We start from the raw sequence: 12,899 nt of genomic DNA, 5'->3' as shown, positions 1-12,899 counted from the left end.
GTCCCTACAAAATTTTTGGGATGCGGTGTGCGGTTTCGATTTCCGATTCTTAATTTCAAAACGTCCTTTACATTGGGTGACACTCTAGAATTAGAGTGCCAAAATTGTTGAATCTCTTCCTTCACATTGTCAGTCAACTTTCTATCAACACGTGGAAGCCTCCCACCAAATGCCCATGTATCTTGTTGAAGTGGATCACCAAGTCTTTGTCTTCATGCAAGTGCTCTATCCAAAGTTTTATGGTTTATGTTAAAATCAACACAAGTTTGTCTCATTTGACGAGCCTTCCTCAATTGATGGCTTACTAAGGAGGTTGTAATCACTCTTCGAGCGGCTCTCTTATCTCTTTCTTTGGTATTCTTTCCAATAGAATTGAGAGCGTCAAATAGATTTTTTGCAATAATAGAATTTCTCTCCATCTTCTTGTTCATACGAATCTTCAATTTGTTTAGCAATGGTCTCATCTTTATCATCTTTAGCAATTGAACAAAGAGTTGGCATTGCTCGGTCAATGTCTTATTGCTAAAATTTTGGTTGAAAAGTTATGTAGCCCACAACCGAACAGTTCTTGTTGACCTCTTGCCTTCAAGATTCGCAATATTGTTCTCATCGATTTCAAATAATCATTTTGGGGTTCTTGAAGGTCTTTGATTTGGAATTTGTCTTTCATCCATGAGAGGGTCTTCATTTCTAAAGTAATTAGGTGTTACATATGGTTCACTTGGTTGAGCAATTCCACCTTCAATGTTAAAGTTTTCCACATTTTCACCTCCTATGTCAAAATTTTCCACATGTTGAGCATTTTCATTATCACTTTCAACATTTTCAAAATTTTCAATATTTTCACTTTCAAAATCTACATTTTCATTTTCAATAACTTGTGGCACATTTTCAAATTCAATTTCCTCTTCAGTTGAAGTAATATTAGCAATATTTAACATACCTTTTCTTCTCCTCCTATGACATTCTCTATCTCTTTCTCTATACACTTCAATTTGGTCATTTGAAAGTTTTCTTTTGCGTTTAGACTTCTGACGACTACTACTCCTCATTTCCCTCCACACATGCTCCTTTGTGATTGATAATGTAAGTTTTCACTTTAAGAATCTCCCAAAAGCACAAATTTGTCTCTAGCTGTCAAAAAACCTGTGATCCTCAATAGAAAACAGAATATGCAGATTGTGGGCCATTGGAATCTACAAATTTGCCCACAAACCCTTTTTTTCCTTGTTTTTTTAACTAAAATTGGATATCGGATAAAATCGGATATCCGATTTTAGTACAAAAATTTGTGGTCCCCAAAAAATTTCACGTTGCCGCCATTTATTTAGTAAACTGCCACATGGAAAAAATCCGATATCTGATTAAATCGGATATCAGATTTTATTAATCATATTTTAGAGAGAGAGAGAAGTAGACGGAGAGAGAGAGAGAGAGAGAGAGAGAGAGAGAGAGAGAGAGAGAGAGAGGGAGAGAGAGAGAGGAAGAAAGATAGGGGTCATATGGTGTCCATAGGGGTCATATGGTGTCTTGGGACACTATAGGACCCCTTAAGACACCAAATGATGTTGTTAGGGGTCATATGGTGTCTTAAGGGGTCATATGGTGTCCCGTGAACCCTTATGACCTCTTAGGACACCATATGACCCCTAATGACACCATATTGGGTCGCTTTGGGTCATATTGTGGCCTGCGACCCTTAGCACACCATATGACCCCTAACGACATGATTTGGTGTCTTAAGGGGTCCTATGGTGTCGTTAGGGGTCATATGGTGTCCATAACAATGTCATAACGGGTCGTATGGTGTCCTAAGATACCATATGACCCCTATGGACAACATAGCACCCCTTAAGACGCCAAATTGTTAGGGGTCATATGGTGTCCTAATGGGTCATATGGTATCCCATGAACCCTTATGACCTCTTAGGACACCATATGACCCCTAATGACACCATATTGGGTCACTTTGGGTCATATTGTGTCTTAAGGGGTCCTATGGTGTCATTAGGGGTCATATGGTGTCCATAGGGGTCCTATGGTGTCCCAAGTCTTGGGAAACCATATGACCCCTTAGGACATAATATGACCCCTTAGGACACAATATGACCCCCTAGGACACAATATGACCCAAAGCAACCCAATATGGTGTCCTAAGAGGTGATAAGGGTTCATGATGTCTTAATCTCTCTCTCTCTCCCCTAATCCCATAAGGGTTCATGATGTCTTAATGTCATAAGGGTTCATGATGTCCTATCATGTCTTAATCTCTCTCTCTCTCCCTCTCCCCTAATATCTCTCTCTCTCTCCCCTAATCTCTCTCTCCATCTCCCTCTCCTTCTCTCCTTCTCTCTCTCTCTCTCTCTCTCTCTCTCTCTCTCTCTCTCTCTCTCTCTCTCTCTCTCTCTCTCTCCCCTAATCTCTCTCTATCCCTCTCCCCTGATCTCTCCATCTCTCTCTCTCTCTCTCTCCATCTCTCCCTCTCTCTCTCTCTCTCACTCTCTCCATCTCTCCCTCTCTCACTCTCTTCCTCTCTCTCTCTCTCTGTCTCCCCTAATCTCTCTCTCTCTCTCCTCCTCTCCCTCTCCCCTAATCTCTCTCTCTCTCTCTCTCTCTCTCTCTCTCTCTCTCTCTCTCTCTCTCTCTCTCTCTCTCTCTCTCTCTCTCTCTCTCTCTCTCTCTCTCTCTCTCTCTCTCTCTCTCTCTAAAATATGACTAATAGGATTTTATCAGATATTGGATTTCTGCCATCGCCATTAATGTGGTAGTTCAGTAAATAAAAGGCGGCAATCGAAATTTTTTTGGGGACCACAAATTTATATATTAAAATCGGATATCCGATATCTGATTTTTGTAGTCAAATTTTCAAATTTCGGACCGGGAATGCTTTGGTATTTGTCTTGGAAGTGACAAGCCTGGAAAGTCAACTGAAAAAACATGTTTTTCAGTATTCCTTGATTTTCCAGACTTTACACTGGTGGCTGACGACTTTTTTTGTAGCCAAAATTGATAAAATGAAAAGGGTTTTTTAAGGACGTTCCTAGCTTTCCAACAATATAAGGCTTGTCTCATTTTGACTTTAATAAATAATTTTTATTTATTTTCTAATTGAATTCTAACAATAGTCCTGATTGATATACTGACTGAAAAACACTCATAACTTTCAAACGGTGTAACATTTTTTGAATCCGAAACATGAATCACATCCTATGCTTTGTCTACTATAGGGAAAAATTAAAAAAAATTAAAATTCATAAGGTTTTGACCAAGTTAAGGTGGTCAGATGTAGGAGTTTTTGAATTTCTGAAAAGCTGTAGTAAAAAATTCATAAATAATTATTTACTTTATAAAAAAAAAAAAATGTGTCACATCTGGACATGAGTCTAACACTTATATTATAAATATTAATTATAAAAAAATATTATGATTTTATTGTGATTAGGGTGGTCAGACATACGTCTACTTCTTATTTTTTTCCTAAAATTTTAGTACCACTGCATTCAAATTTGAAATTTTCTTCAATAGGATTTTTTTTCCAAAAAACAACTAGTAGCTTAGAAACTACATTCAATTTTCTATATATTCTCTTCTTACATATTTTAAAAATAATGTTCACAACTTATTCAAATTTTCATGTCAAGTTGCATAACTCTGATTTTCTGAAATTTCATTGCCACTTAAGGGCCTGTTTTGGCACACCATGATCTTGCACATACCCATAACCTTTATGTCTTCTCAAGCATTTAATGCTTCTTACATCTCCTCTTAAGTAACCTCTTGTTGACAATTGTCACCATTTCATTGGTGAGAATTGTAAACATGGATTGATTAACTTTCAATCCTAGCCCTTGTTAAGATTATCCAATCTTGACCATCCATTGCCCTATTTTCCCTAAAAATAGAGTTCTCATCCTCATTTTCATAATCTCCAAGTTTTCATGTATCTACATTATAGTCTAGTTTACTAACCATTTAGTCTCTCTTTGTTAAATCATCATAATAGCATTTAGAAGCATTTTAATATATCATAGAATATTCATGTTAGACTAGTATATCATTGCTATGATAATTTGCTAATCTTATCATCATCTTTATGCTAGCTTAATCATCATAGTTTCAATATCATACATCTTAGAATGCATTCATACATATAAATCAAACATCACTCATTCTTGGAGTTGTCACTCCTAAGTCACTTTGCTCAGTGATCTGAGAGCAAAACATTGACTTTAGAGATCCTGTGAGATAGAGAACAATGGGACACCCCTTGGGAAGTTGAATTGATTGAATCGATTCATATACTTGCACCAAGAGTCTCATTGGTGTGTGGGTATTTTGGATTTGAGCTATTCATTTTTGTTGCCACATTTCCCTGCACACAAGACTTGTCATCTTCTACATAACCATCTCATGTGCTTAACCAATAAAATTCTACAATGTATTCTTCAACACTACTCTCATTTTGTTTCAAATTTTAGAGGTTCTTGAACAAATTGATTTGGTATTTTGCCAACAAGAATTTTGATTTAATTTTCACCACAATTTGATCCCATAATCTGATTTTTTCCTTCTCTCTTCGTTATCTATCTATTTTCAAGTGATCCTATGATATAGGGATGTGTGTCCCTTCAATTTGGCATTTGCATACTTGACCTTCTGATGTTCTTTTCTATTCTCATATTCAAAATACTTGTTCATTTCACTAATCCAATCCAATAATTCTTCTACATTTAATCCACCTTTGAAATTTGGATGGTCAAATCAAGGCTTTGAGTTTATCCTAGTAATAGCTTTGATGAACCTCTGCTCTCCTAGATCAAATCTTGGTTAGTTGACCTATTCTCCTCATTCAACATTCTTCTCTTCATCATCTTCTGTACCACCCTCTATATAGGCTCCTATTCTCTAATCCATATTCATTGTGTCCATACATGTTATGAGACTTCTAATTGCCTCTCCATAATCAGGCTCTACACCTCTAGGTACTCTTCCTCTTCCACCCCATCCTCTATATGCCATTTTGGATACATGTGTGTCTTCTCCTTGACACAAACAAATGTATATATAATACCAAATAAATCAATTCAACTCTCTAGCTTAAAAAAAATAGAGTAAGTTGCAACAATTCACAAATTCGAAAGTCAATGTATAATCAACACACTTTATTGAGGACAAAATCTATAGAGTGTTGAAATTGTCAAGAGTTATTTATAAGTTCTATATCCTTTTGTGCAAATATTCTTTCAATTTATATGACATATAGTTGAGTTATTCATGTTTATTCCACATGCTATACCTATAATGGTTCTAGAATCCTTGTATTCCTCCTACACACCTTCTTTGTCTCACTCAATTGCGATTTACTACTTTTCTCTCAACTATCTACTTATACTCACCACACACCAAATACTTTCATAGCCCCAAACAAAGGAAGAAATCATGCTTAATCTCACTTTCACTTTTTTGTATGCATACTTACCAATCTATTTTTAGTTGCACTCTCCTCACTCTTCATGCAACATACCCATTTTTCTCTCCCTTGATCTAGCAACTAGATCTCTCTCTTTCTCTCACCCTCTACTCTTCTTTTATTTATGTCTCTTCATTTTCTTATTACACATACTTTATTCTCCTTTTGATTTTCACAATTCCTCGAATTATTCAAAGGCCCAAAGACCATGCAACCACTAAGCCTCAAGGCACAAAATAATAATTATTTTTATTTACATTTGTATAGTGATAAAATTAATGACAGTTTATTGTTTAATCTGAACACAAATTTGACAAACATGTATATACATTACAACTAGAAAAAAATTAAAACAAAAAATTAAACTATTAGGAAATGCCAAAACATAAACTTCAATATAGAGTCAAATACAAAACCAACCCAAATGCTTTGACATCATTTTCCTCTAGGAATAGTGTTTGGTCCAATTTTAAAATTAAAAACTATCATATGCAAAAAAAACAAACAAATAATAATTATTAGGAATAATGACATTTCTTAGCTTACTTTATTTTGAATGTCCAATTTTAAAATTAAAAACTATCATATGCAAAAAAAACTAAAAAAACAAACAAATAATAATTATTAGGAATAATGACATTTCTTAGCTTACTTTATTTTGAATTGAGTTTTCTTTACTTGTTAACTAGTAATTGATTATTATTATTCAATTTTGATTGAATAACTAATTAACATTTGTAAGTACTTCTATATTTCCACTAATTATCATTACTATAGAGGTGTAATTAGGAACTAGGGTTTCACCAAGTAGGATAAGATCACCAATTAACCAAATTAGCTAGTAGATTGAAAGAGGGGCGAATCCAATAGATCTAGCCTCAATCCAATTAAGGAAAGGGCAAAGATTCTAATTAGATTCACTAGTTAAGGTTTGGTTCCCTTTTTCTAAGTTGAATTGTGAAAATGGTGAAATTAGGGTAAAAAAGTATTTTCTTATGAAAATTGACAAAAACAATAAGATAAAAATGGCACGCAGAGCCACTAATGTAGATCTAAGAAAAATAATATGTTTCAGATCTGTTCTCATAAGTTCGACTTGATTTTTCAGGACAAGGGTGCATCAATTTGCCATTGTCCTCCGAATCTCTTGCCATCAAAAGTTGAACTTGTTTGTCTCTGTGAATTCTATTGATCTTCTCAAACACAAATCTATACGTATTTCATTCACACAAAATGAAAGGGAAATTATTGGGAATAGAGGTTTGCCTAAGTCAAACCCCTGTTTAGGAATAACCTTGAATGAAATAATGCAAATACTGAAATGCATGCTAGATAGATATACATCAGATATGTAATTGTTGATGATGATGTTTTTGTTTGAATGAAATCACAAGTGATATATGAAATGGCATGACAAACACAAAACCCTAATCACACACACATTCTTGCATGAAAATTGACATGACTTTGCTCCATAATGGTTGAATGATGAATATGCAGCCTTGAAGATCTCTGAAAATGTCTGATTATCAATGCTTCATGGATGCAAGAGTGTTAGATTGTTTGTAGATGGAGACTTTGATTAAAATGAATTGATATAATATCTTTATATAGGGGTTTTTAGATAAATTACCGATTATGCCGACCTCCAACGATCATGTGGAGCCACAAGGATCAAATCTTACTGATGAGATATAGCCCTGACCCTATTTCAAATTGGGGCTTGATTGAGTGGGACCATGACATTTTAGGGTTCCATGGTCAATAACAAGGTGTTCCCACCATAATTAGGACCAAAACAATGCTAAAATGGGGTGGGTATCCCATGGTAGGACCCACAAAGGTTGTTCATGGCCTCCAAGCTAGAAAATAAGCACAAATAGACCCCAAAAGGTGATGAATATAGGACATGCTAAAGTAGGGGCACAAATATGAGGTATAAATTGGACATGTGACAATTTGTGACACTACGATTACATCCACTATCAAAATACCACAAATATTTTATACTTTTTTCAATAACATTGCAAGGGACAAGCATTGATCCACAATGTTTATTTTTAGATTCATTTTGTTTCAAAAAATAAAAATTTAACATTTTTTGATCACACATTTTCTTCTTACACATTAAATATAATGAACATATTTGTTTTTTTCAATAACGACATTGGATGCTTGATTTATTTTGTTTTTTTGGTAACAAGGTGGCTGTGCCACTTTTAATATATTTTATTATATAAAGCTGATTCAAAGAGCTCCCAGAGAAAAGAACCAATAAGAAAAACTTCGATCCTTGCTCTACAATACATAGAAAGGTTGTGAGATTTAAATCTCAAATATGCCAAGAAATACAATATCTTATAGTGTCCAGAATAGCGAGTGCCATAAAACATCCCCCAGTATCGAATATTTTCTGGAATGTATTGAACAAGATGCAGTCTAAACCAAAACATCACGAGAGCTGTGGACATTTACATAGCAGTCCACAATCTGTCTCACTTATGACTTTATCCAACTTACATCCAGCACACTTCTCAAATCAATATCCCTTCACAATATACAGATGCAGCAAAACCATAGGACCTTGCACTTATAATATCACACATACCAATTTATATCATTATGAAAAAGACCACTGTATAGCTATATGTAATATTATCCTGTACCCATGTCCTCCAAAATTTTTGCCTTAAGAATTGGATGCTTGATTTATTATAGTTGTTATTATTACCTTATTAATAACTCTAACTCCTTCCTTTTTAACTCATTTCATGGTTATTGTCTATATTTATTTTTCATCAACGTAATTGATAATTTTTTATCTTCCAAATCTTCTTCCTCTTCTATTTTTTTTTCTTTCCTCTACCTCTTCAAAAGTTTGGAGATGCTTTTAGCTTAAATTCTCTTTTTTCGTCCTTGCTTTTCAATGCTTCTTCTAAGGAGGTGTTAGTTCTTCAATTCAAATTTTTCCCATGCTATTGTAAAGGAACTCTTAATTTATTAAAAAATAATCATTATGAATCTTTTGATTCCTTCATAGTGGAGGTAACCATTCTTCTATTGAAAATTTTCTCGTGAAATTGTAAAAAAACTATTAGTTTCTTCAAAGATAACTGTGAAAAATATTTTGATTCCCATGTAGCAATAATGATAGGATCAATTCTTGCTAATAGACTTCTCAATATCTTTTCTACTACTATTTGACCATCAATATTTTTTTGTTCATTCTAATCTAACTAACAACATCCATTACACAAAGAAAAAAATTGTTTAGGCATTCAAATTTCCCATAAACAAATTTTCAAACTTATTTCTTAATTTTTTACAATCTTGCTTGCTTAACTTTTGTATTACCTTGATAAGAATATTTCCAAACATCACATGCTTACTTTGAGTTGGTTTCTCCTACAATTCTTGAAAAAGTAGACTTACCAATTACTTGTATTATGAAGAAGATTTTTACAATCTTTTTTCAATTTTTTCAATTATATTTTTTTTAATTTGAATAGAGATTCTACGTTTTCAACGAAAATCTCAAGACTCACAAATCAAATTATTTTTTATTTGTATACTTCAATATCCATAATTCTCACTATTGAAATGTGAAAGTAACAATTATATGAGCCTGTTACACTACAATATATCAGCTTAGAAAAATAAAACATTAACTTGATAACATTGTGTGATACCAATTTAAAAGCTTAAACAAATTCTTAGGAAGAAATAAAGCTTAGATTATCATAATAAACTAGGGTTCATAAAATACGTTCAGAATGCACATACAACAAAACAGAATTTATATTGAATATAGTATTGTCCTACAAAGCAATCACTACTGGAATCTTCGTACCAAAAACAAAACTTACCTAGAACAACATATTGCGTGCATATATATATGCACAATTTTCTTGAATCAGTGTTTTAAAAAACAAAATCGCTGCTGTCTTAATATATTTTAATACATCCTACATGCTTTATAAAACGAAATTCATACATATATGTAAAAAGCAACCGATGGGCGTGGTTGGTGAACAACATTTCAAATGTAGAGTTGGATGGATTAGCTCAGCTGCACAGACGTCCAAGAAAAGGGAAGCCTGGTTAAGTATTTGTAGCTACCAAGTAATTAATTTTAAGAAAGCGTAATATAGATGGAAATAAAAATAAAATTAATCGAAGTTTGATGGATCTGTTGGCTCGCTTCCTTGATAACCATTAGATTAAAATAATAATATAGTCTTAAAGATCCTATATTTCCATCTTAAATTCAGAAAAAAAACAATATTTTAATGTTTATATTATATAAAATATTAGGGAAGACATTAAAAACTCATTTCAATGATAACTGAATGATTTCTTAGGATTTTTAAATCATAATAGGAGAACAGGTGAAGTAGAAAATATGAATAAAAATGAATTGAATAAATACTTTTTAATTTTTCAAGAAACTTGTATTGATAATTCATAGATAGGCTTATCATAATCACTTGGTCTATATAGAAACTAAAATTGATTCAATACATAAAGATTTGATGTGGAAGCTTGACTTGGATTTCAAATTTTACATAAGAAAAAAGGCGAGGTGCGCTTAGAGACTAATGAGTTTGCGAAGATTCATGGGGTAGATATCATTAGGTCCACCATCAATAAGCTTCTTGGCTACAATCACATTGGCTGCTTCACTAGGATGGTATGGATCCCAAAATACGTATTTAGTGTGATCTGTGCACTCAATAGAGGTGGGTCCACAAGGAATAATGCCTTTAAATTGTCCTCCACGACCACAACATGCTAAGTTTGATGCCTCGAAACCTACATAACATTGCTAGTTAGTACTATTCTCATCTATAGTTATCTAATATAGGGAGAAAAAATGGAAGTGAAAGAGGGATAGGTTAATACCATATTTGGCATAGTTTTTTATAACATCTTCCACCATGTCATAAGTATTGGCAAGGAGAAAAGTTGCTCCAGTACAATTGGCATTAAGATCCTTCATTATATCTTTTAAACGCTTGTTGAACTTGAGGGCTAGCTCATTAGGTAATGCTGCACATTGATCTTCATCCACTCGATTAATTGTTCGTTGATATGGTATGCACCCAATGGGCCCCACATTTGCCACAACCAGCCTTCGTGCATCTAAATCATATAGTCTCTATATAGATTTAAAGACTTGATTAGATCATGTAAACATTAGTAGACAATATATATTTAAATATATTGGGAAAGATTAAGTTAAGAACTTACTTTTAGCTGAACGTGGTATGTACTGATCACTTGATCTATAAATGAATCTTCGCCAACAAATACTCTTTGCACAGTGGATGCAAATGGAACCAAATAATTGTTTATAAAGTCATTAGCACCCATGGTAATAGAGAATACTGATTTATTTATAAAGTCTTTTGCACCTTTCTCTCCAAGCATGCTTATCAATTCTTTTCTTGTTTCAACAAAGTTGTCGATTTGAACTTCTAATGAGAGTCGTCCTACCTGAAAAATATTATTATCTCAATCATATTCAATAGTGTTTAGTAAAGTACTAACATTTCTATTTATTAAATGACCTAATCCCAAACATTTTATAGCCTAGAAATTAAAATTATTTTTCTCTATAATCTACTAATAACGCTCTAAACTGTAGTGAACAAAATAAAATAATAGAGATTTTATGGGAAGAAAGGGGGGAAAAAGAAATTTCTTATAATTACAAATAATTCGAACTGATTTTGAGATAAAATTGTATTTATATTGGTTTCAAGTTCATAAAATAGAAAGATCCTTTTTTTTTTTGAAAAAGATAAAAACAAATATATTTAAATATCATAAATATATAATATTTTATAATTTCAAGATTCTTAAATAGTAAAAGTTATTATTAAAGTAAGAAGGAGGAATTTTTGTCATAAAGAAGGTTGAAAATTGCACTGAACTGTTGAGTGCACATAAGATGTGTGTCTTCACTGGATCATTCTAATTGTAGGTTTGAATCAAGATGACAATTCCATTAGATCTTGATGATAAAGCTATAAAAAGAAACATAAATAGTTGAACTGAAATTACACTAAAAACCTAAATTTATTATTATCCAAAAAAAAAATGAATGATTTATTGCCATCGAAAAACTCCACCTAAGAGTCTAGAATAACTCAATTATCATATCCATTGAAATGGTGAAATCTCGTATTCCTGTCTAATCTTGTCCTTATAAGTAAGCTGGAAAAATTGATGAGATTTATCGAATGGCAACGACTCTAATTTCGAACATGAGATTTATCAAAAGACAATGACTCTAATTTCAAAACATATCGATGACGATTTTCCTCTAAAACCCACTGGACATGACAATCCTCCACTTCAAGATAATCCTCCGTTGGGGTAATACAAGAACATTTTTTCCTCCAAATTTCTGATGGGTTTAAACAATTTTTAAGAAAACCAAAGGTACGAAAACAGGCACGATGCAGAAAATCTGGAACTAGAGATACATATCCTACAAATTAAACAGACTTATTTGTACACGAGATTTCATCTAAGATGAAAAACTTACGAATATAGCCCCGGTAGAGTTAAGAATCCCACTACCACCAGAACCATAGTTAACACCGTGCAATATAGCAGATCCCTTTGCAGAAGGTGCCAAGAAAGGAGGAGCGTAGCCTCCTATTCCCAGTTCATCAGCTGCCATTCCACCCATAACAGTTAAGTACAAAACCCAAGAGAAAAAGAAGAAGAATGAGCTGGATAAATGTCCACTTACCAATAATATCAGGGATGATTCTACCGTTGGTGTAGCGACCCGTTGGGGCTCCCTTAGAGGGCTTGAAATCGCAGCCATTGGGGCGGATGTTAGCCTTTGATAAAGTGGTAAGATAATTGTTATTTCCTGCATCCACCAAAGAATCCCCGAACACAAATGACGCCGCCAATTTTCCCGCCTCACAGTGCGCCGCCAAAACCAGCACTCCCACCACCACAGCCATCACTGCTTTCCCCATCTCCATCTTTAACAATGCTACGCCTGCACTGTCTTCCTGAAACATACATACACATCTATATAGTAAACCTCGTTTTTAGTCTGGTAAGAAACATACGGATTAGTTGGTGACCAACATATCATTGAAGAGTTGAACGGTTCAGCTCAACCGGACAGCTACTCAAGAAAAGGGAAACTTATTTTAAGAATTTGCTGCTTAAGAGAGGTGAAGATTAAAAAGAATTATTGGTTTTTCACAGCTTCCCTAGCGTTGGTCGATAGCGTGTGGATTGATTTCCCCATTCGCTCGCCTAACGTATTGAATTTTGATTCGATTTCAACCCTACCTCTTAATATTCATAGACGCTGCTCGGGTTCTAGAGCATCCGTTCTGTGATTTTTTTGCAATTTCTCTGCCAAATCGACCAATTAGCCGTTTACATTTTTCTC

General features: G+C 33.7%; 1 protein-coding gene across 1 annotated transcript; it reads right to left on the bottom strand.

Annotated features, from left to right (window-relative positions):
* Nucleotides 1-9,860: 9,860 nt before the first annotated feature.
* LOC131079506 (GDSL esterase/lipase At2g23540) lies at nucleotides 9,861-12,509 on the bottom strand. Its single transcript, XM_058017474.2, has 5 exons — nucleotides 12,234-12,509; nucleotides 12,024-12,154; nucleotides 10,721-10,966; nucleotides 10,373-10,628; nucleotides 9,861-10,282 (listed from the first exon to the last, which is right to left on the bottom strand). The coding sequence occupies exons 1-5, from the start codon at nucleotides 12,475-12,477 to the stop codon at nucleotides 10,059-10,061; spliced, it is 1,101 nt and encodes a 366-aa protein (XP_057873457.2). The 5' UTR covers nucleotides 12,478-12,509; the 3' UTR covers nucleotides 9,861-10,058.
* Nucleotides 12,510-12,899: the final 390 nt, after the last annotated feature.

The sequence above is a fragment of the Cryptomeria japonica genome, chromosome 4 (genome assembly GCF_030272615.1).
Source record: "Cryptomeria japonica chromosome 4, Sugi_1.0, whole genome shotgun sequence".
NCBI classification, from domain to species: domain Eukaryota; kingdom Viridiplantae; phylum Streptophyta; class Pinopsida; order Cupressales; family Cupressaceae; genus Cryptomeria; species Cryptomeria japonica.
Note: the sequence above shows the minus strand (reverse complement) of the source record. Positions and strands in the feature narration are given on the sequence as shown.